This window comes from Natator depressus, chromosome 7 (assembly GCF_965152275.1).
Source record: "Natator depressus isolate rNatDep1 chromosome 7, rNatDep2.hap1, whole genome shotgun sequence".
In the NCBI taxonomy this organism is placed as follows: domain Eukaryota; kingdom Metazoa; phylum Chordata; order Testudines; family Cheloniidae; genus Natator; species Natator depressus.
Window position 1 is genome coordinate 37307272 of NC_134240.1, and position 25508 is coordinate 37332779.

General features: G+C 44.1%; 2 protein-coding genes across 3 annotated transcripts in view; both read right to left on the bottom strand.

The window, feature by feature from the left end:
- PPARG (peroxisome proliferator activated receptor gamma) overlaps positions 1-25508 on the bottom strand; it is a 108887-nt gene that overhangs the window by 53843 nt on the left and 29536 nt on the right. The gene's annotated exons all lie outside the window — the stretch shown is intronic.
- LOC141991308 (uncharacterized) lies at positions 893-24339 on the bottom strand. The gene is made up of 3 exons (XM_074959619.1): positions 23682-24339; positions 22764-23093; positions 893-912 (listed from the first exon to the last, which is right to left on the bottom strand). The coding sequence occupies exons 1-3, from the start codon at positions 24262-24264 to the stop codon at positions 893-895; spliced, it is 933 nt and encodes a 310-aa protein (XP_074815720.1). The 5' UTR covers positions 24265-24339.

Here is a 25508-nt window from a genome sequence, read left to right on the forward strand (position 1 = left end):
CTGGTGTCCGATTTTCAGATGTGCAATGTACGCACAGATACAACCAAAGTTAATGGGAGCTATAGATACAGAACCATGCTGGAAACAAGGTAGTGTAGTCTGGAGAAATGCGTACACACTTGGGGAACAGGTGGTCTTGTGTTCTAATCATAGTTTTTCTACTGAGTCACTGTATGGCCTTGAGAAAGTTACTTTGCCTTTCTGCCTCCATTTCCGCATCTACAAAATGGGGATACCACTATTTAGTATGGGTCTCATTTACCCATCTGTAAAACAGGGATAATAATATCTCTGTTTTCCTATTACTTGTCTATTTAGACTGCACACTCTTTGGCCAGGGACTGTCTCACATCATGCATTTGTACAGTGCCTAGTACAATTGGGCCCTGAACTTGTTCAGGGCCTCTAGAAACTACAATAATAATAATAATTAATAATAATAGTGGTGTATAAAGTTGTTCATTGCTGCCTTTTATCAGCATAGCAGGCTTTACCTATAAGATAATATCTGTACAAGGAAATAAAGGCCTTTAGTTTGGGAAATAGCAAATTACACGTTTTTTATATATCTTGAACAATAAATGGAACATGGTGAAGTATTTTAAGCTATAATTTTAAAGCAACTACTGCATGCAATCCTGATTCCTTTTAATTCTAATAATCTGCCATTCTGAAGCCAAGACTAAAAGACTCCACAATAAAGGACCATTACTATTTTGTGCTCTGTTGCTGCACTGACAGTAGAGGGAGCACAATATAACTAATAAACCAATCTAGAACTCTGCTGACACCATCAATGGTACGGTTACACAAAAAGAGCTCTCTTGGCTAGTGCTCCATGAATATCAATGTTTCACAAAATCACCGAAGAAAGAAATTTTATTTGTAAAGTTCAGTAAGGTTCAAGCTGCACTAGAAGATCAAATTAAAAGTGAAAAGTTATAAAGAATACTTTCAAAGTCTCATAACAGGTTTTTACAGTGACTCCTGGATGTGTAAGCATGTGTGTGAGAGAGAAGGGAATCTATTTTTGGATTCATGTGCTCTGTTCATAGTTTTGGTAAAGTAGATTGGAGAGACTGAGAGCGTAATTTACATTGATGAAGTATGTATTGAATTATATTATATTTATAGGCATTCAAAATGGTAATTTAAAGAAGTCTTTCAGCCAGCAAATCACAAGTTAGGAACTGCTATGATTGTGGTGAAAATAGGTTTGTTTTAGTTAAGTAATGAACCAAGGGTCACCAACTTTTCTGCACTACAAACTCAAATGCTCTTCCCTGAGAATTCAGTATTGCCTTTTAACATCCCTCCTCTGGAACTGTGTACAGAGTAATGATGAAATCACGTAGGCATGCACCTTAGAACATGTAAGGTGCACTGTTTTGTTGTCTACAGTGGGCTTGCCATTTTTATCATGAAGTGTGTGTTCTTAAATAATAAAATATCTAAGAGACTAAAAAGTGAGGTCACTGAAGAACACAGAAGTCAGATTTTAGGAGGGTTTTCAAGTATTACGGAAATTAGAACTAAAGCTAGATGTGAAGAGAAAAGGAGAAATAAAGGATTGGTTTTATTTTTTAATTTACTTGCACAACCAACACAACAAAATGCACACAACGTCCCCTAGCAAATCCTGGGTCAAATTCAACCCTAGCGTAAATAATGACTTCAGCATAGCTGCTTTTAACTCCAGCACCAAATACAAAATCCTGAGAAAAGATCATATTCTATCCTCTTATAGGGCTTGATCCTACAAGGTGCTGAGCAGTATGCCGCCAATCCAGCAAATCATTTTAATCATACACTTTGAGTGCAGTAGTCTGGAAAGACAGTGGTTTTTGAAAGCTAGCTAACAGTACCAAAAGATGCAATGCAGGCACCTTGAAAAGAGAAATAAATATTCCACTTAAAACTAAAGAAGACACACTTTTTGTGCTTCTGGACCAGATAACCCTGTCACATATTTATGTAGGGAAGGAATGTAACATATAGAGTTACCAACTGTCTAATCACACAAAACCGAACACCCTTGCCCTGCCCCTTTGCTGAGGCCCCGCCCCTGCCCTGCCCCTTCTCCAAGGCCCCGCCCCCACTCACTCCATTCCCCCCCGGTCATTCGCTCTCCCCCACCCTCACTCGTTCATTTTTACCAGGCTGGGGCAGAAGGTTGGGGTACAGAAGGGGGTGAGGGCTCCAGCAGGGGGTGTGGGCTCTAGGGTGGGTCCAGAAATGAAGGGTTCTGGGTGTGGGAGGGGGCTCCAGGCTGGGGCAGTGGGTTGGGATGTGGGCTCTGGGGTGGGGCTGGGGATGAGGGGCTTGAGGTGTAGGAGGGGACTCAGGGCTGGGGGGTGGAGCCGAGGGGTTTTGAGTGTGGGAAAGGGCTCCGGGCTCAGGCAGGGGGTTGAGGTGTGGCAGGGGGTACGAGCTCTGGGCTGGGGATGCGGATTCCAGGGTGGAGCAAGAAATGAGGGGTTCAGGGTGCGGGAGGGAGCTCTGGGCTGGGGCAGGGGTGCATGAGGGGGAGTGCGGGCTCCAGGAGGGAGTTTGGGTGTGGGAGGGAGCTCTGGGCTGGGGAAGGGGGTTGGGCTCTGGACTCTGGGCAGCACTTACTTCGGGGGCTCTCTGAAGCGGTGACATGTCCTTCGGCTCCTAGGCATAGGGGTGGTCAGACAACTCTGCACGGTGCACTCTGCCTCCGCACACAGGCACTGCCCCACAGCTCCCACTGGCTGTGGTTCCCAACCAACTGGAGTTGCAGAGCCGGTGCACAGGGTGGGGGCAGCATGTGTAGTCCCCTGGCCGCTCCTGCACCTCAAAGCCAGAGGGACATGTCACCACTTCCAGGTGCCATGTGGAGCCAGGTAGGGAGCCTGACAGCCCTGCCAACTGGACTTTTAACAGCCCGGTCAAAGCCGCCAGGGTCCCTTTTTGACATGGTGTTCCGGTTGAAAACCAGACACCTGGCAACCCTATAAAGCTCTTAAAGGTATAAATACTAGAAGTTTGGTACAAGAATTGAATTGGACAACCCTCATTATGTTCCCTGTACCCAAATAATTTCTACATCCAGATCTATAAGACAGTGAACTTCCCAAATCAAATACATTTATAGAAGCAAAGGGTAAAATTTTGCCCTATGAAGGGAAGGAGGATAATGTTCCCCTGCCACAAGCAGCATGGCAGAAACCTACGACACCACCGAAGAATTCTAGAAGCTGCTCCACTCACGAACACACAAGACCGCAAACCATTTTCCTAGGAAGGTTTGGGCTGTGAGTGAAGGGGCATACCAAGCCCCTCAGGGGCTCCAGGCATGCATGCTGCTACAGAAGTATGTACTGCTCAATAGTAGCAGGAGAAAGTAAACTACTCCCACTCAAAACAGGAATAAAGAGCACCCAGAAGGGTATTGCCGTGGCCCACCCTGAGCCCTGCAGGATGGTTCTAAAGTGCACAACACATGCAACTGACAACATCCCATTACACATTCCTCCACTTGCCTTAAAAAAAGACAGGATTTAATCAAAAATTTGCATATTACCAGAACAAAGCAAGTTTTACAAGGCATTTAATGTCAAGGCAGGTCAGTCAGGTTCTAACTGGCTCTCCTGTTAACTAACACATTCTTTACCTGCAGATAAGAGGCACTTCAGAAAGGTGTGAAATTCCTTCCTACCTTTAAAAACATCAAAGATATCACTTCCAAACTGTCCTAACAATCAAGTGCTTCCAGATACATATAAGCAAGAGACAATGACATCAGCATCACTAGGAAATGGTTTTTGTAAAATAATATTTGACCCACACAACTGAATGATCATATAAGCAGCAAGCACCAAAAGTACTATCCATTGAACCTACTGTAATCTTTAGTGTGCAGTGGGTAGTGCAATAGAGGACTGAATTGAAAGAAAAAGCCTGTTCTGGGAAAAAATATATATGATTAAAATTTATTGTCTATGCTCTGTTTGTAAAGCCTACACAGAATGAGAAATGGGTGGGATTCTCATTTACACTAAAGCCGTTTTTTACACTCCTCTCTCTGTATAAATCAGCTTTGGTGTAAATGAGAAACAGGCCCAAATATGCCTCTGGGGTTATGCAGATATGCTAGAACTTTTACAAAACTATTTCAGATATTTCATTTAATCAATTTTGTTGTATTCTGAAACTGAGTAAATACTGCTGAGACCTCAAGTCTATTTCATTATATTGGATATGAAAGGATTATTACTTACAAGCATGTGCATAAAACAGAGGTGATAGAAGCGGAGAAGACTGGAAAATGCAGTATGGTTGTAGAAGAAATATTGATTCATATACTAGAAACAGCTTGATGTACTTGGAAGGATTATTATATAGTTTTAAAATTAATTTTATTGTAAGTGGAAGAACAGTACTTTAACAAAAGTTTTAGAGGACATTACTGCAAGGCTGAAAATGATGTGATATCCTGCCCCTAACAGTAGAAAGCAGACTGCAATAGAAATGACAGTATTCTACTATTATTCATAAATTTGGCAGGACTCCAAAAGGTACAAACAATGTATTATCTTACCACGCTGTCTCACCAATGACCCAGATGTTAGGTCTGTGGGGAGGAGCTCTCCAACCCAATACAAATTGCCTTTGTAGCTACCTGAACAGAAAGAGTGAACACTGTGTCAAACTGTTTTCTGTTGGGGGCAGCTGTAATTTAATTCTGTGTGAAGAGTGTTATGAAACCAAAACTAATTCTATTAAGATTTTCTTCCAGTGCTCTTCACTCTAAAGCCCTAAAAAACCTCACATTCTAAAAATGAAAACCATTGTTAATTCACTATGTTGTAAAGAAAATTAAAAAGCAGAATCAATACAATACGATGCATTCCTCTACTGTCTGATCATAAACAATATGGAAGGGAATATATAAAGAAGGGAATCATGAACGGCGAAAAATGTGTGTAGGTATTTCTACCATTCCTAACCCAGTGTCATCAGAGCACAAAACTGAATTATTTTGCTTTTGATTGATTTAATCCAGTTTATCCAGAAAAAATTAAAACAATTTAAAAAATCAATCCTTTTCTATAAAACCATCCATGTTGCATTCAGCAATAGTGAAATTATATCTCATGATGTACAATTTAGGCGTTACTCTCTATGAATCATTATTATTTACAGAAAGAAACTGATAGGCTGGCAATGAGTCACGGACAGTTTTGTAATCTGAAAAGCTGGCTTCTTATTGGAGACTTTTGCCCTCTCTTTGGCAAGGAGCAATAGCTAACTGTGCCAAGTTACTAATTTTTTGAGTAGGCCTCCTCTTGTCACATAAGTGGTCTAATAAGATTGCAATGAGTTGCTGATTTTAAAATATACCAACATTCTGTACTGCATATTACATTGCAAATCTTTATGGTCTAGATACATACAAATTATTTTAATTTTCAGAATTGCACTTGGCCCAAAGAAATAATACGAATTTTGTAACTGGCAGTATTTATATTTCTCAGAGGTCTAGTAAAGTTTTGCTAACTACAGGATATCCACATAATGTGAAAACTTCATATATGTGAAGTCTTAAATCTACACTAAATGGTTGGTTCTTTCTTCAGTTTCTTAGCTATTAAATGACTTAATATTTGAGAACAGGAACAACTTCCAAATCCTTTGTTTTTGGATTTCTATTAACTAAATGAGATGAATAAAGGGAATACTCTAAAAAATATCCTTCCCTGTAGCCCTAAGAACTGGAATAAATCAGAAGAAACCCATTCTGTTTTGTTACAAAAAATGACAGTATAATTTTAAAAATCAAGTGATTTTAAAAATCAAAGTTCCTTACCATGTTACAAAATACAGACCATACCCTGAATCCATTGCAGTCACTGAAAAACTTACATCAGCAGGAGCAGGGTTGGGCCTCAACACTTTAGATTATTACAAGTGAGGTATAAAAAAAATTTACTTTTCACTAATTATACTACATGTTGACTTTTTTGGTTTTCTATTGGCCTGAACAATGAAAACAGATAGTCCGTTTCACTTTTCTTGTGGTCAGTTTTTAACTGATGATTTCACCATCGGTTTCTGACCTCTAAAAGAGCTGAAATGTATTGCAAATACTTAGGGCGCTACCAAATTCGCAGCCATGAAAAACGCATTAAAGACCATGAAATCTGGTCTCCCCCCGTGAAATCTGGTCTTTTGCATGCTTTTACCCTATATTACGCAGATTTCACGGGGGGAGACCAGCGTTTCTCAAATTGGGGGTCCTGATGCAAAAGGGAGTTGCAGGGGGGTCACAAGGTTATTTTAGGAGGGTTACAGTATTGCCAGCCACCCTTCCGCACTGCCTTCAGAGCTGGGCGGCCCGAGAGCAGCAACTGTAGGCCAGGTGCTCAGCTCTGAAGGCAGCACCCTGCCAGCAGCAGCGCAGAAGTAAGGGTGGCAATACCATACCATGCAACTCTTACTTCTGCGCTGCTGCCTTCAGGGCTGGGCACCCAAAGAGTGGTGGCTGCTGACTGAGGGCCTAGCTCTGCAGGCAGCAGTGCAGAAGTAAGGGTGGCAATACCATACCATACCATCCTTACTTCTGTGCAGCTGCTGGCGGTGGCCCTGCCTTCAGAGCTGGGCTCCCAGCCAGCAGCCACCACTCTCCAGCTGCCCAGTTCTGAAGGCAGCGCCATCACCAGCAGCACATAAGTAAGGGTAGCAGTACCGAAACCCCCACCCTACAATAACCTTGCAGTCCCCCCACAACTCCTTTTTGGGTCAGGACCCCTACAATTAAAACACCATGAAATTTCAGATTTAAATAGCTGAAATCATGAAATTTATGATATTTAAAATCATATGACTGTGAAATTGACCAAAATGGACTGTGAAATTGGTAGGGCCCTAGAAATACTTAAGAGGAACATTTTTTCTCTAGAGTGATTCTGCTGATTTTTTCCCCCTGTTGATCTTAGGTTTTGTAAAAGTTATCTTTTATTTAACAATTTTTTGTTTTGCATTTCTCTATAGAAAGTACATGATTACCAAATGAGAACATCACTGGGATTAATAAAGATTACGGTGAAATGTAGACCATAGAATGCAAAACATATGATGTATATTATAAATCAGATTTATAATATCTGCTACATGCCATGCATTTAATATTTGTAAACAGAAATTTCATATGCATATCTAAACATTACTAATTCGTGGCAGTGGTTTAGGAACTAATGAAACTCCTGCTCAAGTCAATAGAAAGACTTTTGACTTCAGTGGGAATTGGATTGATCACTTAGGCCCCCAACTAAAGAAAGCACTCCTGTATCAGGGCTTTATTGCTAAACTACAGGTATTTTGGAATATATATAAGAAATTAGGTTCCCCACAAATTCACTCTTTTCTATGCAAAATTTCCATCCACTTCTAGTGCCCAATAAGATAATAGCATTGAACTGAAACCACAATCTACATTTTTGAAAAAGGCCTTGATAAAACAGATTCACAACTTTGAAGTTAATCTATTTAGCCAGGTTTCAGAGTAGCAGCCATGTCTGTATCCACAAAAACAAAAGGAGTACTTGTGGCACCTTAGAGACTAACAAATTTATTTGAGCATAAGCTTTCGTGAGCTATGAAGTGAGCTGTAGCTCACAAAAGCTTATGCTCACATAAATTTGTTAGTCTCTAAGGTGCCACAAGTACTCCTTTTCTTCTATTTAGCTAGTTACCTATACTACATTCACCTGAGATACAGAACTGTTACAGTCTATGAAAAAATTTTATGTGACATATCCAGTAAGTTTGTACAGACGCTAACACATAGCTTGTTATAATATGAACACTGGCCAAGCCCTCTGTTGCCACATGCTTATTTGCAATCCTACCAAAGATTTAAGAATGCATCACTGCAGTGGTGATGTGAGAACAGTAATGTGAAAAATGAGATTATTTTCAAGAAAAAGCTACACTACCTTGTTTTTTTAAGTTAAATGAGAACATAATCTCAGTGTCTTTTAATAAATAAAATCATGGGCCTTTGTTCTGTAAAAATTATGCTTACTCATTAATTATCAACTAAGTCCCCAATCTGGCGATGAACTCTGTGTGGTTGAACTCCAGGAAGATATGGGGGACAAAGCTGATATTAAACTTGATATTTCATTTTTAAATGTTAATTGTTTATTATAATGTTTACAGTATAAAACTTTCTAAGTTTTTTAAAATTTGATTCTCCTAAATCTGAATGTTTTATATTATCAGGTAAGAGTGTTTTACATTATAAGGCATGTTATGTAAATAACTACATTATACGTGATCTTTCATGGTATAAAGATTTTCTCTAATGCAGGAAATAAACTTCTGGGGTGAAATCTTGGCTCCGCCGAAGTCAATGGCAAGTCACTTCAATGGAGTCAGTTTTCCACCTCTGGTTACTTTTTCCATAGATTGTCCTGAATATATTATCAAAACCTTCCACCTTTTAAAAAGTCAAAAGGCCTTTTGTAAGAATCAATGGATCTTATTATTCTCAACAGATACTTTATCAAATAATAGGTTCTTAATACTCATAGGACAGGCATCTTAAATAATGTTTCCAAGAAATGAGCTAAAGAGGAATATGACTTTAAGAGGGTAAATCGCTAATATCATAGATGCAATTTCCTGCCATGATCGAACTCTGAATACTCCCACAGGAGGAGAAGGAACAACTGCAACATGAGTTGAAGCTCATTCCTTGAATTAAATCCCACTTTTAAAGTCTTCCCTGGCAGTTAGAGTATATTTTAAGTTATTCATAAAAGTGCTTTTGACATATCAAAATGAATTGGTTTCATCACAAAGCAGCCATCTCTTAAAATTCTCAAAAATGAAATATTTACTTGAATATGCATAAGAAGATCTGAAGTGCCTACCTATTTTGATAAGCACAGTGAAACTAGAAAATGAGAGGGTCATAAATAGTAATGAAGGGGGTAAACATGTATCATTCCCCTCTTCCAAAAGCAAAAGACAATCCACTGCATGCATTAAATTTTGCACAGTCCTAACCTCACCTAGGGTATCACATCCCATTTAAGGCAGGCCCTATTGGCAGCCATACTCAGGATTCTCTACCCACAGCGCTTCCAAAAGAGTTCAACTTCTGAAGAACTGGGGTTGGTGGTGCACCCAGGGACAGAGTGGAGGCACAAAACCTATGCCTGGATGACATTAGGGCAGAACTAGTGTCTATTCTGTGATGGGAAGAGATGGGCAAATCCCACACACCGAAATGTGAATACATTTTAGTTCTTCTATTTTGGACAAAATCAATGCATCCTTCTTTAATTTATATTCTGTATTCATTTATACTGTTAATGCTTCACAAATTAAATTTTTATGTACAGCCAAATTCTGTACTCACTTACATATGTGCAAACTTTGTCAGCAACTGTAAGGGTTTACAGCATTTTCCCATAGTACCTAAATGTGCAATTCAGGTATTCATCATTCTAAAGTAACATATTAATAAAGCTAACAGTCTTTGTGCAACCATAATCTGATGTTCTTTAAAAGCAAAATTTACCTTTTTATTTTTCTTTCAATAACTAAGTTACTTTTTCATGTGAACAAACCTAAGAAATGTATAACCTGTCTAACCACTTTTCAGTGATAAACCAATCTCTTTTCACACTACTGCACTTTTGAAAAAAAAAACTACGTGGAAAAACAAGTAATGTCTAAATGAAGTGCTTTGATGATTATTGTTCCCAGCATCATTATTCTTTTACTCTTATGTATTCAGTGGGAATATATTAAATTCATTCTAACCTTCTAAACATCATAGAAGCATAGAAGCATAGAACTGGAAAGGACCTCGAAAGGTCATCTAGTCCAGCCACCTGCACTCATGGCAGGACTTAGGCCTGGTCTACACTACGAGTTTAGGTTGAATTTAGCAGCATTATCTCGATTTAACCCTGCACCCGTCCACATGACAAAGCCCTTTTTTTTCGACTTAAAGGGCTCTTAAAATCGATTTCTTTACTCCACCCCCGATGAGGGGATTAGCACTGAAATCGGCCTTGCTGGGTCGAATTTGGGGTACTGTGGACGCAATTTGACGGTATTGGCCTCCAGGAGCTACCCCATAATGCTCAGTTGTGACCGCTCTGGACAGCGCTCACAACTCAGATGCACTGGCCAGGTATTCAGGAAAAGGCCCACGAACTTTTGAATCTCATTTCCTGTTTGGCCAGCATGGCGAGCTCACCGGCACAGGTCACCATGCAGAGCTCATCATCACTGGAGACCATGCAGTCCCAGAATCACCAAAGAGCTCCAGCATGGACCGAACAGGAGGTATGGGATCTGATCGCTGTATGGGGAGACAAATCCGTGCTGGCAGAACTCCGTTCAAAAAGACGAAATGCCAAAATATTTGAAAAAATCTCCAATGGCATGAAGGACAGAGGCTATAACAGGGACCCGCAGCAGAGCCGCGTGAAAATTAAGGAGCTCAGGCAAGCCTACCAAAAAACCAGAGAGGCAAACAGCCGCTCTGGTTCAGAGCCCCAGACACGCCGCTTCTATGATGAGCTGCATGCCATTCTAGGGGGTGCAGCCTCCACTACCCCAACCCTGTGCTTTGACGCCATCCAAGGAGTGGGAGGCAACATGGAAGCGAGTTTTGGGGGCGAGGAAGATGATGATGATGAGGAGGTTGTAGATAGCTCACAGCAAGGAAGCAGAGAAACTGGTTTCCCCAACAGCCAGGATCTGTTTATCACCGTGGACCTGGACCCAGCACCCCCCGAACCCACCCAAGATGGCCTCCTGGACCCTGAAGGTGGAGAAGGGACTTCTGGTGAGTGTACCTTTGTAAATATTATATATGGTTTAAAAGCAAGCGTGTTTAATGATTAATTTGTCTTGGTATTCGCGGCCAGTACAGCTACTGGAAAAGTCTGTTAACGTGTCTGGGGATGAAGCGGAAATCCTCCAGGGACATCTCCATAAAGCTCTCTTGTATGTACTCCCAAAGGCTTTGCAAAAGGTTTCTGGGGAGGGCAGACTTATTCCGTCCTCCATGGTAGCACACTTTACCACGCCAGGCCAGTAGCACATAGTTGGGGATCATTGCAGAACAAGGCATTGAGCGTATGGTCCCGGTGTTTGCTGGCATTCAAACAACATCTGTTCTTTGTCTCTCTGTATTATCCTCAGGAGAGTGATATCATTCATGGTCACCTGGTTGAAATAGGGTGGTTTTCGTAAGCAGATATTCAGAGGTGCCCGTTCCTGCTGGGCTGTTTGCCTGTGGCTGAACAGAAATCTTCCCTGCTGTTAGCTATGTGGTGGGGGGAGGGGTGAAGCCATCATCTCAGAGAATTGGGTGTGTGTAGGGGGGGAGAGGAGGGGGTTAGTTGGGTTTCTGCAGCCCCTCCTTTTAAATTGCCAACCCATTTTTAATGGCCAACCCAACAGCTACTTCGTATGGGAAATGAGGCCATTGCTGTTTGAAACCATTCCCACATGTTATGAAAGTTAAAGAAGCCAAAAGACTGTGGCTTACCATGGCTGCCTGCAAGCCGAATTCTGCTGCCCGGCCCTGCGTGAGTGATCTCTCACACCAAATCAGCATACCCTCAATAAGAGGCAAAGTGCGACCTTGTAATGAAAGCACATGTGCTATGTAATGTTAACAGCAAGGTTTCCTGTGAAAGAGTGTACCCATTGTTCTATAAAATGTGTCTTTTTAATTACAACTCTCCCTTTTTTTCCCCTCCACCAGCTACATATGTTTCTCCTTCCCAGAGGCTAGCGAAGATTAGAAAGTGAATAAAACGCACTCGTGATGAAATGTTCTCTGACCTCATGCTGTCCTCCCACACTGACAGAGCCCAGCAAAATACATGGAGGCAGACAATCTCAGAGTGCAGGAAAACACAATATGACTGCGAGGAGAGGTGGCGGGCTGAAGATGGGAGGTGGCATCAGCTTGCTGAAAGAAGGCAGGAGCCAATGCTCAGGCTTCTGGAGGATCAAACTCATATGCTCCAGTGTATGGTTGAGCTGCAGGAAAGGCAGCAGGAGCACAGACCGCCGCTACAGCCCCTGTGTAACCAACTGCCCTCCTCCCCAAGTTCCATAGCCTCCTCACCCAGACGCCCAAGAACGCGGTGGGGGGGCCTCCAGCCACTCCACCCCAGAGGATTGCCCAAGCAACAGAAGACTGGCATTCAATAAGTTTTAAAGTTTTAAAGTGCTCTGTGGCCTTGTCCTTCCCTCCTCCACCACCCCACCCAGTGCTTCCCTCCTCCACCACCCCTCCCGGGCTACCTTGGCAGTTATCCCCCTATTTGTGTGATGACTAAATAAAGAATGCATGAATGTGAAGCAACAATGACTTTATTGCCTCTGCAAGCGGTGATCGAAGGGGGGAGAGGAGGGTGCTTAGCTTACAGGAAAGTACAGTGAACCCGGGGGGGGGGGGGTCCCATCAAGGAGAAACAAACAGAACTTTCACACCGTAGCCTGGCCATTCCTGAAACTGGTTTTCAAAGCTTCTCTGATGCACACCGCGCCCTCCTGTACTCTTCTAACCGCCCTGGTGTCTGGCTGTGCGTAATCAGCAGCCAGGCAATTTGCCTCAACCTCCCACCCCACCATAAACGTCTCCCCCTTACTCTCACAGAGATTGTGGAGCGCACAGCAAGCCATAATAACAATGGGAATATTGGTTTCGCTGAGGTCTAACCGAGTCAGTGAACTGCACCAGTGTGCTTTTAAATGCTCAAATGCACATTCTACCACCATTCTGCACTTGCTCAGCCTATAGTTGAACAGCTCCTGACTACTGTCCAGGGTGCCTGTGCATGGCTTCATGAGCCATGGCATTAAGGGGTAGGCTGGATCCCCAAGGATAACTATAGGCATTTCAACATCCCCAACGGTTATTTTCTGGTCTGGAAAGTAAGTCCCTTGCTGCAGCTGTTGAAACAGACCAGAGTTCCTGAAGATGCGAGCATCATGTACTTTTCCCAGCCATCCCACATTGATGTTGGTGAAACGTTCCTTGTGATCCACCAGTGCTTGCAGCACCACTGAAAAGTACCCCTTTCAGTTTATGTACTTGCTGCCTTGATGCTCCAGTGTCAAGATTGGGATATGGGTTCCGTCTATCGCCCCACCACAGTAGGGAATCCCATTGCAGCAAAGCCATCCAGTATGACCTGCACATTTCCCAGAGTCACTACCCTTGATATCAGCAGCTCAGTGATAGCGTTGGCTACTTGCATCACAGCAGCCCCCACAGTAGATTTGCCCACTCCAAATTGATTCCCGACTGACTGGTAGCTGTCTGGCGTTGCAAGCTTCCATAGGGCTATCGCCACTTACTTCTCAACTGTGAGGGCTGCTCTCATCTTGGTATTCTTGTGCTTCAGGGCAGGGGAAAGCAAATCACAAAGTTCCATGAAAGTGCCCTTACGCATGCACAAGTTTTGCAGCCACTGGGAATCATCCCAGACCTGCAACACTATGCAGTCCCACCACTCTGTGCTTGTTTCCCGGGCCCAGAATCGGTGTTCCACGCCATGAACCTGCCCAATTGACAGCATGATGTGCACATTGCAGGGGCTCGTACTTTGTGAGAAGTCTATGTCCATGTCCTCATCACTCTCGTCACCGCACTGCAGTCGCCTCCTCCTCGCCTGGTTTCGCTTTTCTTGCAGGTTATGGTTCTGCATATCCTGCTGGATAATGCGCACAGTGTTTATAGTGCTCATAATTGCCGCAGTGATCTGAGCGGGCTCCATGTTCACAGAGCTATGGCGTCTGCACTGAAAAAAGGTGCGAAACGATTGTCTGCCGTTGCTCTGACGGAGGGAGGGGCAACTGACAACATGGCTTTACAGGGTTGGCTTACAGGGAATTAAAATCAACAAAGGGGGTGGCTTTGCATCAAGGAGAAACAGAATGGCCCCCTCAAGGATAGAACTCAAAACCCGGGGTTTAGCAGGCCGTTGATTTCATGGAGGGAGGGAGGAAGGGAGGAGAAAATGAATATAAAACAAATCTGGTCTATTTCTTGTTTTGATCCACTTCATCTATCTTTATACATCTTGCTGGCAGCAGACGGTGCAGTATGACTGCTGGCCATCATCGTCTCCTGGCTGCTCATTAGAAGACGGTGCAGTACGACTGCTGGCAGGACTGAATCGCCATGAGACGAAACTTAAAAGGGAAATGACCTGGCTGAGTCACTCCCATGTTTGCCCAGGCGCCCCTGACCAACCTCACTGAGGTCGGCTAAAAGAGCACCCTCGAGTATGGCAATGATGGCTACCAGTCATACTGCACTGTCTGCTGCCAAAAGGCAATGAGCTGCTGCTGTGTAGCAATGCAGTACCACGTCGGCCAACACCCAGGAGACATACGGTGATGGTGAGCTGAGCAGGCTCCATGCTTGCTGTGGTATGGCGTCTGCATGGGTAACCCAGGAAAAAAGGCGCGAAACGATTGTCTGCCCTTGCTTTCACAGAGGGAGGGAAGGGGGGGCCTGACGATATGTACCCAGAATCACCCGCGACAATGTTTTTGCCCCATCAGGCATTGGGATTTCTACCCAGAATTCAAATGGGTGGCAGAGACTGCGGGAACTGTGGGATAACTACCCACAGCGCAACGCTCCGGAAGTCGACGGTTGCCTTGGTACAGTGGACGCACTCCGCCGACTAAATGCACTTCAAGCATTTGTGTGGGGCACACACAATCGACTGTATAAAAACGCTTTCTACAAAACCGACTTCTATAAATTCGACCTAATTTCATAGTGTAGACATAGCTTAAGTATTATCTTCTAGACCATCCCTGACAGGTGTTTGTCCAAACTGCTCTTAAAAATCCCCAATGATGGAGATTCCACCACCTCCCTAGGCAATTTATTCCAGTGCTTAACCACTCTGATAGTTAGGAATTTTTTCCTAATGTCCAACCTAAACCTCCTTTGCTGCAATTTAAACCCATTGCTTCTTGTCCTATCCTCAGAGTTTAAGAAGAACAATTTTTCTTCCTCCTCCTTGTAACAACCTTTTATGTACTTGAAAACTGTTATCATGTCCCCTCTCAATCTTCTCTTCTCCAGACTAAACAAACCCAATTTTTTCAATCTTCCCCCATAGGTCATGTTGTCTAGACCTTTAATCAGTTTTGTTGCTCTTCTCTGGACTTTGTCCAATTTCTCCACATCTTTCCTGAAATGTGGTGCCCAGAACTGGACACAATACTCCAGCTGAGACCTAATCAGCATGGAGTAGAGCAGAAGAATTACTTCTCATGCCTTGCTTACAATATTCCTGCTAATACATCCCAGAATGATGTTTGCTTTTTTTGCAACAGCGTTACACTGTTGACTCATATTTAGCTTGTGATCCACTATGACCCCCAGATCCCATTCCGCAGTACTCCTTTCTAGGCAGTCACTTCCCATTTTGTATGTGTGCAACTGATTGTTCCTTCCTAAATGGAGTACTTTGCATTTGTCCCTCTTGAATTTCACCCTATTTACTTCAGATCATTTCTCTAGTTTGTCCAGATCATTTTGAATTTTAATCCTATCTTTCAAAGCACTTGCAACCCCTCCCAGCTTGGTATTGTCCGCAAACTTTATAAGTGTGCTCTCTATGTCATTATCTAAATCATTGATGAAGATATTGAACAGAACCGAACCCAGAACCGATCCCTGCGGGACCCCATTCATTATGCCCTTCCAGTATGACAGTGAACCACTGATAACTATTCTCTGGGAACGATTTTCCAACCAGTTATGCACTCACCTTATAGTAATTCCATCTAGGTTGTATTTCCCTAGTTTGTTTATGAGACGGTCATGCGAGACAGTATCAAAAGCTTTACTAAAGTCAAGATATACCACATCTACCTCTTCCCCCCATCCACAAGGCTTGTTACCCTGTCAAAGAAAGCTATCAGGTTTGTTTGACACGATTTGTTCTTGACAAATCCATGCTGACTGTTATTTATCACCTTATTATCTTCTAAGTGTTTGCAAATTGATTGCTTAATTAGTTGCTCCATTATCTTTCTGGCTACAGAAGTAAAGCTGACTGGTCTGTAATTTCCCATGTTGTCCTTATTTCCCTTTTTATAGATGGGCACTATATTTGCCTTTTTCCAGTCTTCTGGAATGTCTCCCGTCTTCCATGACTTTTCAAAGATAATTGCTAATGGCTCAGATATCTCTTCAGTCAGCTCCTTGAGTATTCTAGGATGCATTTAATCAGGCTCTGGTGATTTGAAGACATCTAACTTGTCTAAGTAATTTTTGAGTTGTTTTTTCCCTATTTTAGACTCTGATCTTACCCCATTTTCACTGGCATTTACTATTTTAGACATCCAATAGCCACCAACCTTCTTGGTGAAAACTGAAACAAAGAAGTCATTAAGCACCTCTGCCATTTCCACATTTTCTGTTATTGTCTTTCCCCCCCTCATTGAGTAATGGGCCTACTCTGTCCTGGGTCTTCCTCTTGCTTCTAATGTATTTGTAGAATGTTTTCTTGTTTTCTTTTATGTCCCTAGCTAGTTTGATCTCGTTTTGTGCCTTGCAAAAAGAAAAGGAGTACTTGTGGCACCTTAGAGACTAACCAATTTATTTGAGCATAAGCTTTCGTGAGCTACAGCTCACTTCATCGGATGCATACTGTGGAAAGTGTAGAAGATCTTTTTATATACACACAAAGCATGAAAAAATACCTCCTCCCACCCCACTCTCCTGCTGGTAATAGCTTATCTAAAGTGATCACTCTCCTTACAATGTGTATGATAATCAAGTTGGGTCATTTCCAGCACAAATCCAGGTTTTCTCACCCCCCCCCCCACACACAAACCCACTCTCCTGCTGGTAATAGCTTATCTAAAGTGACCACTCTCCTTACAATGTGTATGATAATCAAGGTGGGCCATTTCCAGCACAAATCCAGGGTTTAACACGAACGTCTGGGGGCGGGGGGTAGGAAAAAACAAGGGGAAATAGGTTACCTTGCATAATGACTTAACCACTCCCAGTCTCTATTCAAGCCTAAGTTAATTGTATCCAATTTGCAAATGAATTCCAATTCAACAGTTTCTCGCTGGAGTCTGGATTTGAAGTTTTTTTGTTTTAATATTGCGACCTTTAGGTCTGAGATCGAGTGACCAGAGACATTGAAGTGTTCTCCGACTGGTTTATGAATGTTATAATTCTTGACATCTGATTTGTGTCCATTTATTCTTTTACGTAGAGACTGTCCAGTTTGACCAATGTACATGGCAGAGGGGCATTGCTGGCACATGATGGCATATATCACATTGGTGGATGTGCAGGTGAACGAGCCTCTGATAGTGTGACTGATGTTATTAGGCCCTGTGATGGTGTCCCCTGAATAGATATGTGGGCACAGTTGGCAACGGGCTTTGTTGCAAGGATAGGTTCCTGGGTTAGTGGTTCTGTTGTGTGGTATGTGGTTGCTGGTGAGTATTTGCTTCAGGTTGCGGGGCTGTCTGTAGGCAAGCACTGGCCTGTATCCCAAGATTTGTGAGAGTGTTGGGTCATCCTTCAGGATAGGTTGTAGATCCCTAATAATGCGTTGGAGGGGTTTTAGTTGGGGGCTGAAGGTGACGGCTAGTGGCGTTGTGTTATTTTCTTTGTTAGGCCTGTCCTGTAGTAGGTGACTTCTGGGAACTCTTCTGGCTCTATCAATCTGTTTCTTCACTTCCGCAGGTGGGTATTGTAGGCCTTGGTTTTTCTAATTTTCTCCCTATATACTTGTGTTATGTGTTTATATTCATCCTTTGTAGTTTGACTGAGTTTCCAGTTTTTGTAGGACTCCTTTTTGAATTTTAGATCATTGAAGATCTCCTGGTTAAGCCAGGGTGGTCTCTTGCCATACCTCCTATCTTTCCTACGCAGTGGGATAGTTTGCTCTTGTGCCCCTAATGTCTCTTTGAAAAACTGCCAAATGTCTTCAATTGTTTTTCCCCTTAGACTTGCTTCCCATGGGATTTTACCTACCAACTCCCTGAGTTGCTAAAGTCTGCCTTCTTGAAATCCATTGTCTTTATTGTGCTGTTCTCCCTCCTACCATTCCTTAGAATCGTGAACGCTACTATTTCATAATCACTTTCACCCATGTTGCCTTCCACTTTCAAATTCTCAACCAGTTCCTCCCTATTTGTCAAAATCAAATCTAGAACACCCTCCCCCCAGTAGCTTTCTCCACCTTCTGAAATTAAAAAAAAAAAAAAGGTCTCCAATGCATTCCAAGAACTTGTTGGATAATCTGTGCCCTGCTGTGTTATTTTCCCAACAGATGTCTGGGTAGCCATGTATGTCCTCCCATACATCTTACCAAAAAAATCATATTGACTTTGAAGTGACTTCAGAATGCCTGTGCAGACAATGTCAGATCAGGACATATGCATGGGAGCTTGCTATTGAGACTGAAATGTCAGTATTCTGCAATGCAGGGAGAAATACCTAAAGGGAGTCAGTGACTCAGTTATGAATTGTGCACTAACATGAAGTTAGCTCATACAGTGCCACTTCTGAATATTTTGTTGGGTTCCAGAATAGAATATCTTCCTCCATTCCTGCTTCTTTTGGGCTGCAATATAATTACACGATAACATGCATTGTACTCTATATTTCATCCCAAAAGAAAAATATGCTGAAGTTTTTCTTAGGGAAATTGTGAAGATTAACTACCATAAACGAGAGTCTAAGAGTAATAGTAACTTAGCATTTTTCAAAACCTGATTATGACTGAATACTAACACTTTGGGAAAAAATATACCATTAATCACTTAACACAGCTGTACTAGTTATAAAAACAATCTGCTACTTTATTTTAGAAAGAATTAACATATAAAAACCATCTTGAAAATTCACTTTTACGGTAAACATATTTTCTTATGTTGAATTCACAACTTTTTGCTCATAAAAAATTTCTTTGGGCCAATTTTTCACTTTTTTCACTTACTGTATCCCTTGCCCTTTACAGAAATAGTATGGTTATGGTTAGGAATTTTCTACTTCTTTTTTTTCAAAGGGCTTCCTGCAGTGCATTTCAGACAAGACCAGGAAACTATAGTAATTATAGAACAGAAAACACAGAACAGAATTATAGTAACTACAGAACAGAGATTACCCAGAAGCCCTAGAACAGACCTCACCTGTACAACAGAAATGGATAATACAAAATGGACTGAAATTGCAGGGAGATCATAGAATCATAGAACTGGAAGGGACCTTGAGAGGTTATCTAGTCCAGTCCCATGCACTCAAGGCAGACTAAGTATTATCAAGACCACCCCTGACAGGTGTTTATCCAACCTGCTCTTAAAAATCCCCAATGATGGAGATTCCACCACCTCCCTAGGCAACTTATGCCAGTGCTTAACCACTCTGACAGTTAGGAATTTTTTCCTAATGTCCAACCTAAACCACCCTTGCTGAAATTTAAGCCCACTGCTTCTTGTCCTAGCCTCAGAGGTTAAGAACAATTTTTCTCCCTCCTCCTTATATGTACTTGATGTATTGTCACTTTGTGCTCACTCCTGTCAGCATCTAAATAGACCTGCACAGTCATACAGCACTCTCCATCTAGTAAACTCGGATCATTCCTGCTTGGTAATCCACTGTGCTCCTGCATTCTAGTATTAAAAAATAACTTCCCTTTCCCCTCAAAGAGAACCATGCCCTTATAAACAAATGTACACATGCTGCCCCAACCCTAATATTCTGTAACAAACCAAAGAAATGTCACTGTGACACACCCAGAAGTTATTTGAGTTATTTGAGGCCATTTTAAGCCTAGTGTCACCCAAGCCTCCTTGAAGTTTCCACAAGCAAATCCCCTTTTCATAGGGTATGTCTACACTACGGAATAAGGTCGAATTTATAGAAGTCGGTTTTTTAGAAATCGGTTTTATATATTCGAGTGTGTGTGTCCCCACAGAAGTGCATTAAGTGCATTAACTCGGCGGAGTGCTTCCACAGTACCGAGGCTAGAGTCGACTTCCAGAGCGTTGCACTGTGGGTAGCTATCCCACAGTTCCCGCAGTCTCCGCTGCTCATTGGAATTCTGGGTTGAGATCCCAATGCCTGATGGGGCTGAAACATTGTCGCGGGTGGTTCTGGGTACATATCGTCAGTCCCCCCTTCCCTCCCTCCCTCCCTCCGTGAAAGCAAGGGCAGACAATCGTTTCGCGCCTTTTTTCCTGAGTTACCTGTGCGGACGCCATACCACCGCAAGCATGGAGCCCGCTCAGGTAACCGTCACCGTATGTCTCCTGGGTGCTGGCAGACGCGGTACGGCATTGCTACACAGTAGCAGCAACCCATTGCCTTGTGGCAGCAGACGGTACAATACGACTGGTAGCCGTCCTCGTCATGTCCGAGGTACTCCTGGTCGCCTGTGTGAGGTCGATCAGGAGCGCCTGGGCAGACATGGGCGCAGGGACTAAATTTTTAGTGACTTGACCAGGTCATTCTCTTAAGTCCGGCAGTCAGTCCTATTGAACCGTCTTATGGTGAGCAGGTAGGCAATATGTCCTTCTGCACCGTCTGCTGCCAGCCAAAGATGTAAAAGATAGATGGAGTGGATCAAAACAAGAAATAGACCAGATTTGTTTTGTACTCATTTGCCTCCTCCCCTGTCTAGGGGACTCATTCCTCTAGGTCACACTGCAGTCACTCACAGAGACGGTGCAGCGAGGTAGATCTAGCCATGTATCCATCAGAGGCCAGGCTAACCTCCTTGTTCCAATAAGAACAATAACTTAGGTGCACCATTTCTTATTGGAACCCTCCGTGAAGTCCTGCCTGAACTACTCCTTGATGTAAAGCCACCCCCTTTGTGGATTTTAGCCCCCTGAAGCCAACCCTGTAAGCCGTGTCGTCAGTCGCCCCTCCCTCCGTCAGAGCAATGGCAGACAATCATTCCGCGCCTTTTTTCTGTGCGGACGCCATACCAAGGCAAGCATGGAGTCCGCTCAGCTCACTTTGGCAATTAGGAGCACATTAAACACCACACGCATTATCCAGCAGTATATGCAGCACCAGAACCTGGCAAAGCGCTACCGGGCGAGGAGGCGACGTCAGCGCGGTCACGTGAGTGATCAGGACATGGACACAGATTTCTCTGAAAGCATGGGTCCTGCCAATGCATGCATCATGGTGCTAATGGGGCAGGTTCATGCTGTGGAACGCCGATTCTGGGCTCGGGAAACAAGCACAGACTGGTGGGACCGCATAGTGTTGCAGGTCTGGGACGATTCCCAGTGGCTGCGAAACTTTCGCATGCGTAAGGGCACTTTCATGGAACTTTGTGACTTGCTTTCCCCTGCCCTGAAGCGCATGAATACCAAGATGAGAGCAGCCCTCACAGTTGAGAAGCGAGTGGCGATAGCCCTGTGGAAGCTTGCAACGCCAGACAGCTACCGGTCAGTTGGGAATCAATTTGGAGTGGGCAAATCTACTGTGGGGGCTGCTGTGATGCAAGTAGCCCACGCAATCAAAGATCTGCTGATATCAAGGGTAGTGACCCTGGGAAATGTGCAGGTCATAGTGGATGGCTTTGCTGCAATGGGATTCCCTAACTGTGGTGGGGCCATAGACGGAACCCATATCCCTATCTTGGCACCGGAGCACCAAGCCGGCGAGTACCTAAACCGCAAGGGGTACTTTTCAATAGTGCTGCAAGCTCTGGTGGATCACAAGGGACGTTTCACCAACATCAACGTGGGATGGCCGGGAAAGGTACATGACGCTCGCATCTTCAGGAACTCTGGTCTGTTTCAAAAGCTTCAAGAAGGGACTTTATTCCCAGACCAGAAAATAACTGTTGGTGATGTTGAAATGCCTATATGTATCCTTGGGGACCCAGCCTACCCCTTAATGCCATGGCTCATGAAGCCGTACACAGGCAGCCTGGACAGTAGTCAGGAGCTGTTCAACTACAGGCTGAGCAAGTGCAGAATGGTGGTAGAATGTGCATTTGGACGTTTAAAGGCGCGCTGGCGCAGTTTACTGACTCGCTTAGACCTCAGCGAAACCAATATTCCCACTGTTATTACTGCTTGCTGTGTGCTCCACAATATCTGTGAGAGTAAGGGGGAGACGTTTATGGCGGGGTGGGAGGTTGAGGCAAATCGCCTGACTGCTGGTTACGCGCAGTCAGACACCAGGGCGGTTAGAAGAGCACAGAAGGGCGCGGTACGCATCAGAGAGGCTTTGAAAACCAGTTTCATGACTGGCCAGGCTACGGTGTGAAAGTTCTGTTTGTTTCTCCTTGATGAAACCCCCCGCCCCTTGGTTCACTCTACTTCCCTGTAAGCTAACCACCCTCCCCTCCTCCCTTTGATCACCGCTTGCAGAGGCAATAAAGTCATTGTTGCTTCACATTCATGCATTCTTTATTCATTCATCACACAAATAGGGGGATGACTACCAAGGTAGCCCAGGAGGGGTGGTGGAGGAGGGAAGGAAAATGCCACACAGCACTTTAAAAGTTTACAACTTTAAAATTTATTGAATGACAGCCTTCTTTTTTTGGGGCAATCCTCTGTGGCGGAGTGGCTGGTTGGCCGGAGGCCCCCCCACCGTGTTCTTGGGCGTCTGGGTGTGGAGGCTATGGAACTTGGGGAGGAGGGCAGTTGGTTACACAGGGGCTGTAGTGGCAATCTGTGCTCCAGCTGCCTTTGCTGCAGCTCAACCATACACTGGAGCATACTGGTTTGGTCCTCCAGCAGCCTCAGCATTGAATCCTGCCTCCTCTCATCACGCTGCCGCCACATTCGAGCTTCAGCCCTCTCTTCAGCCCGCCACTTACTCTCTTCAGCCCGCCACTTACTCTCTTCAGCCCGCCACCTCTCCTCCTGGTCATTTTGTGCTTTCCTGCAGTGTGACATTATTTGCCTCCACGCATTCGTCTGTGCTCTGTCAGTGTGGGAGGACAGCATGAGCTCGGAGAACATTTCATCTCGAGTGCGTTTTTTTTTCTTTCTAATCTTCACTAGCCTCTGGGAAGGAGAAGATCCTGTGATCATTGAAACACATGCAGCTGGTGGAGAAAAAAAAAGGGACAGCGGTATTTAAAAAGACACATTTTATAAAACACTGGCTACACTCTTTCAGGGTAAACCTTGCTGTTAACATTATATACATAGCACATGTGCTTTCGTTACAAGGTCGCATTTTGCCTCCCCCCACCGTGTGGCTACCCCCTCAACCCTCCCCCCTCCCTGTGGCTAACAGCGGGGAACATTTCTGTTCAGTCGCAGGCAAACAGCCCAGAAGGAATGGGCTCCTCTGAGTGTCCCCTGAAGAAAAGCACCCTATTTCAACCAGGTGACCATGGATTATATCTCACTCTCCTGAGGATAACACAGAGAGATAAAGAACGGATGTTGCTTGAACGCCAGCAAACATACACTGCAATGCTTTGTTGTACAATGATTCCCGAGTACGTGTTACTGGCCTGGAGTGGTAAAGTGTCCTACCATGAAGGACGCAATAAGTCTGCCCTCCCCAGAAACCTTTTGCAAAGGCTTTGGGAGTATATCCAGGAGAGCCGCGAATGCCAGGGCAAAGTAATCCTTTCACATGCTTGCTTTTAAACCATGTATAGTATTTTAAAAGGTACACTCACCGGAGGTCCCTTCTCCGCCTGCTGGGTCCAGGAGGCAGCCTTGGGTGGGTTCAGGGGGTACTGGCTCCAGGTCCAGGGTGAGAAACAGTTCCTGGCTGTCGGGAAAACCGGTTTCTCCGCTTGCTTGCTGTGAGCTATCTACAACCTCGTCATCATCATCATCTTCTTCGTCCCCAAAACCTGCTTCCGTATTGCCTCCATCTCCATTGAAGGAGTCAAACAACACGGCTGGGGTAGTGGTGGCTGAGCCCCCTAAAATGGCATGCAGCTCATCATAGAAGCGGCATGTTTGGGGCTCTGACCCGGAGCGGCCGTTCGCCTCTCTGGTTTTCTGGTAGGCTTGCCTCAGCTCCTTCAGTTTCACTCGCCACTGCTTCGGGTCCCTGTTATGGCCTCTGTCCTTCATGCCCTGGGAGATTTTGACAAAGGTTTTGGCATTTCGAAAACTGGAACGGAGTTCTGATAGCACGGATTCCTCTCCCCATACAGCGATCAGATCCCGTACCTCCCGTTCGGTCCATGCTGGAGCTCTTTTGCGATTCTGAGACTCCATCATGGTCACCTCTGCTGATGAGCTCTGCATGGTCACCTGCAGCTTGCCACGCTGGCCAAACAGGAAATGAGATTCAAAAGTTCGCGGTTCTTTTCCTGTCTACCTGGCCAGTGCATCTGAGTTGAGAGTGCTGTCCAGAGCGGTCAAAATGGAGCACTCTGGGATAGCTCCCGGAGGCCAATACCGTCGAATTATGTCCACAGTACCCCAAATTCGACCCGGCAAGGCCGACTTAAGCACTAATCCACTTGTCAGGGGTGGAGTAAGGAAATCGATTTTAAGAGCCCTTTAAGTCGAAATAAAGGGCTTCATCGTGTGGACGGGTGCAGGTTTACATCGATTTAATGCTGCTAAATTCGACCTAAAGTCCTAGTGTAGACCAGGGCATAGAGGCTTCTTTGAGAGCAGTATAGAATTTAGCTAGATGCAAATCTGTTCAAATTTCCTATTCAGAAGAAGGCTTTCTTTCAGTTATCTTTACTAAACTGATTTAATAAGAATGCTACTTGTGTGTGTGTCATTTTATCTCTCTTCCCCCCATAAGGGCTGATATTTCTGTGTGCTGAGTGCACAGACAACTAGGATGACCAGATGTCCCGATATTTGGATCTTTGCCTTACCACCCCCGTCCCGATTTTTCACACTTGCTGTCTGGTCACACTACATAAAACATGGAAAACCTCAGACAGGAGACACAGGGTAAACATTTCAATATAAAATACTGCAAAGTCCTTACCTCGTTACAAATGTACACATTTACAGTATTCTGTAGCAATAAATCTTGCAATGTTCCAAGCTTGCTCAACATCCATGCAAATTAAAACAGAACAGAGTGCTTTTCATTTTAATTTGTAGAATGTTTATTATGTTCTCTCTTGGATTTTTCCTTTTTCTATGGCAGTAAGCCACCTGCCCCTCCCTCTGCTCCCTTCTTCCCCACCCTGAACTATTTCTCCCTGGGTCTTGCCTTGATTTCCCAATTCCTTCATTCCGGAACCAATATTTCTAGTTTTTTCATCAGCACAAAATTGCATGTATAGTGCCTTGCCTTTGCCTATGAGAACAGGAACATTATGATTGGCTGGCAGGGAGTGAGGTGCTTATTGGCACTAGGGTTGCCAACTTCCTACTCGCACAAAACCCTTGCCCTGTCCCTGCCCCGCCCCTCCTCCGAGACCCTGCGCCTTTTCTGATGCCCGGCCCCCTGCTCACTCCATCCCCACCGCCCCACCCCCCCGTTGCTCGCTCTCCTTACTCTCATGCACTCACTCATA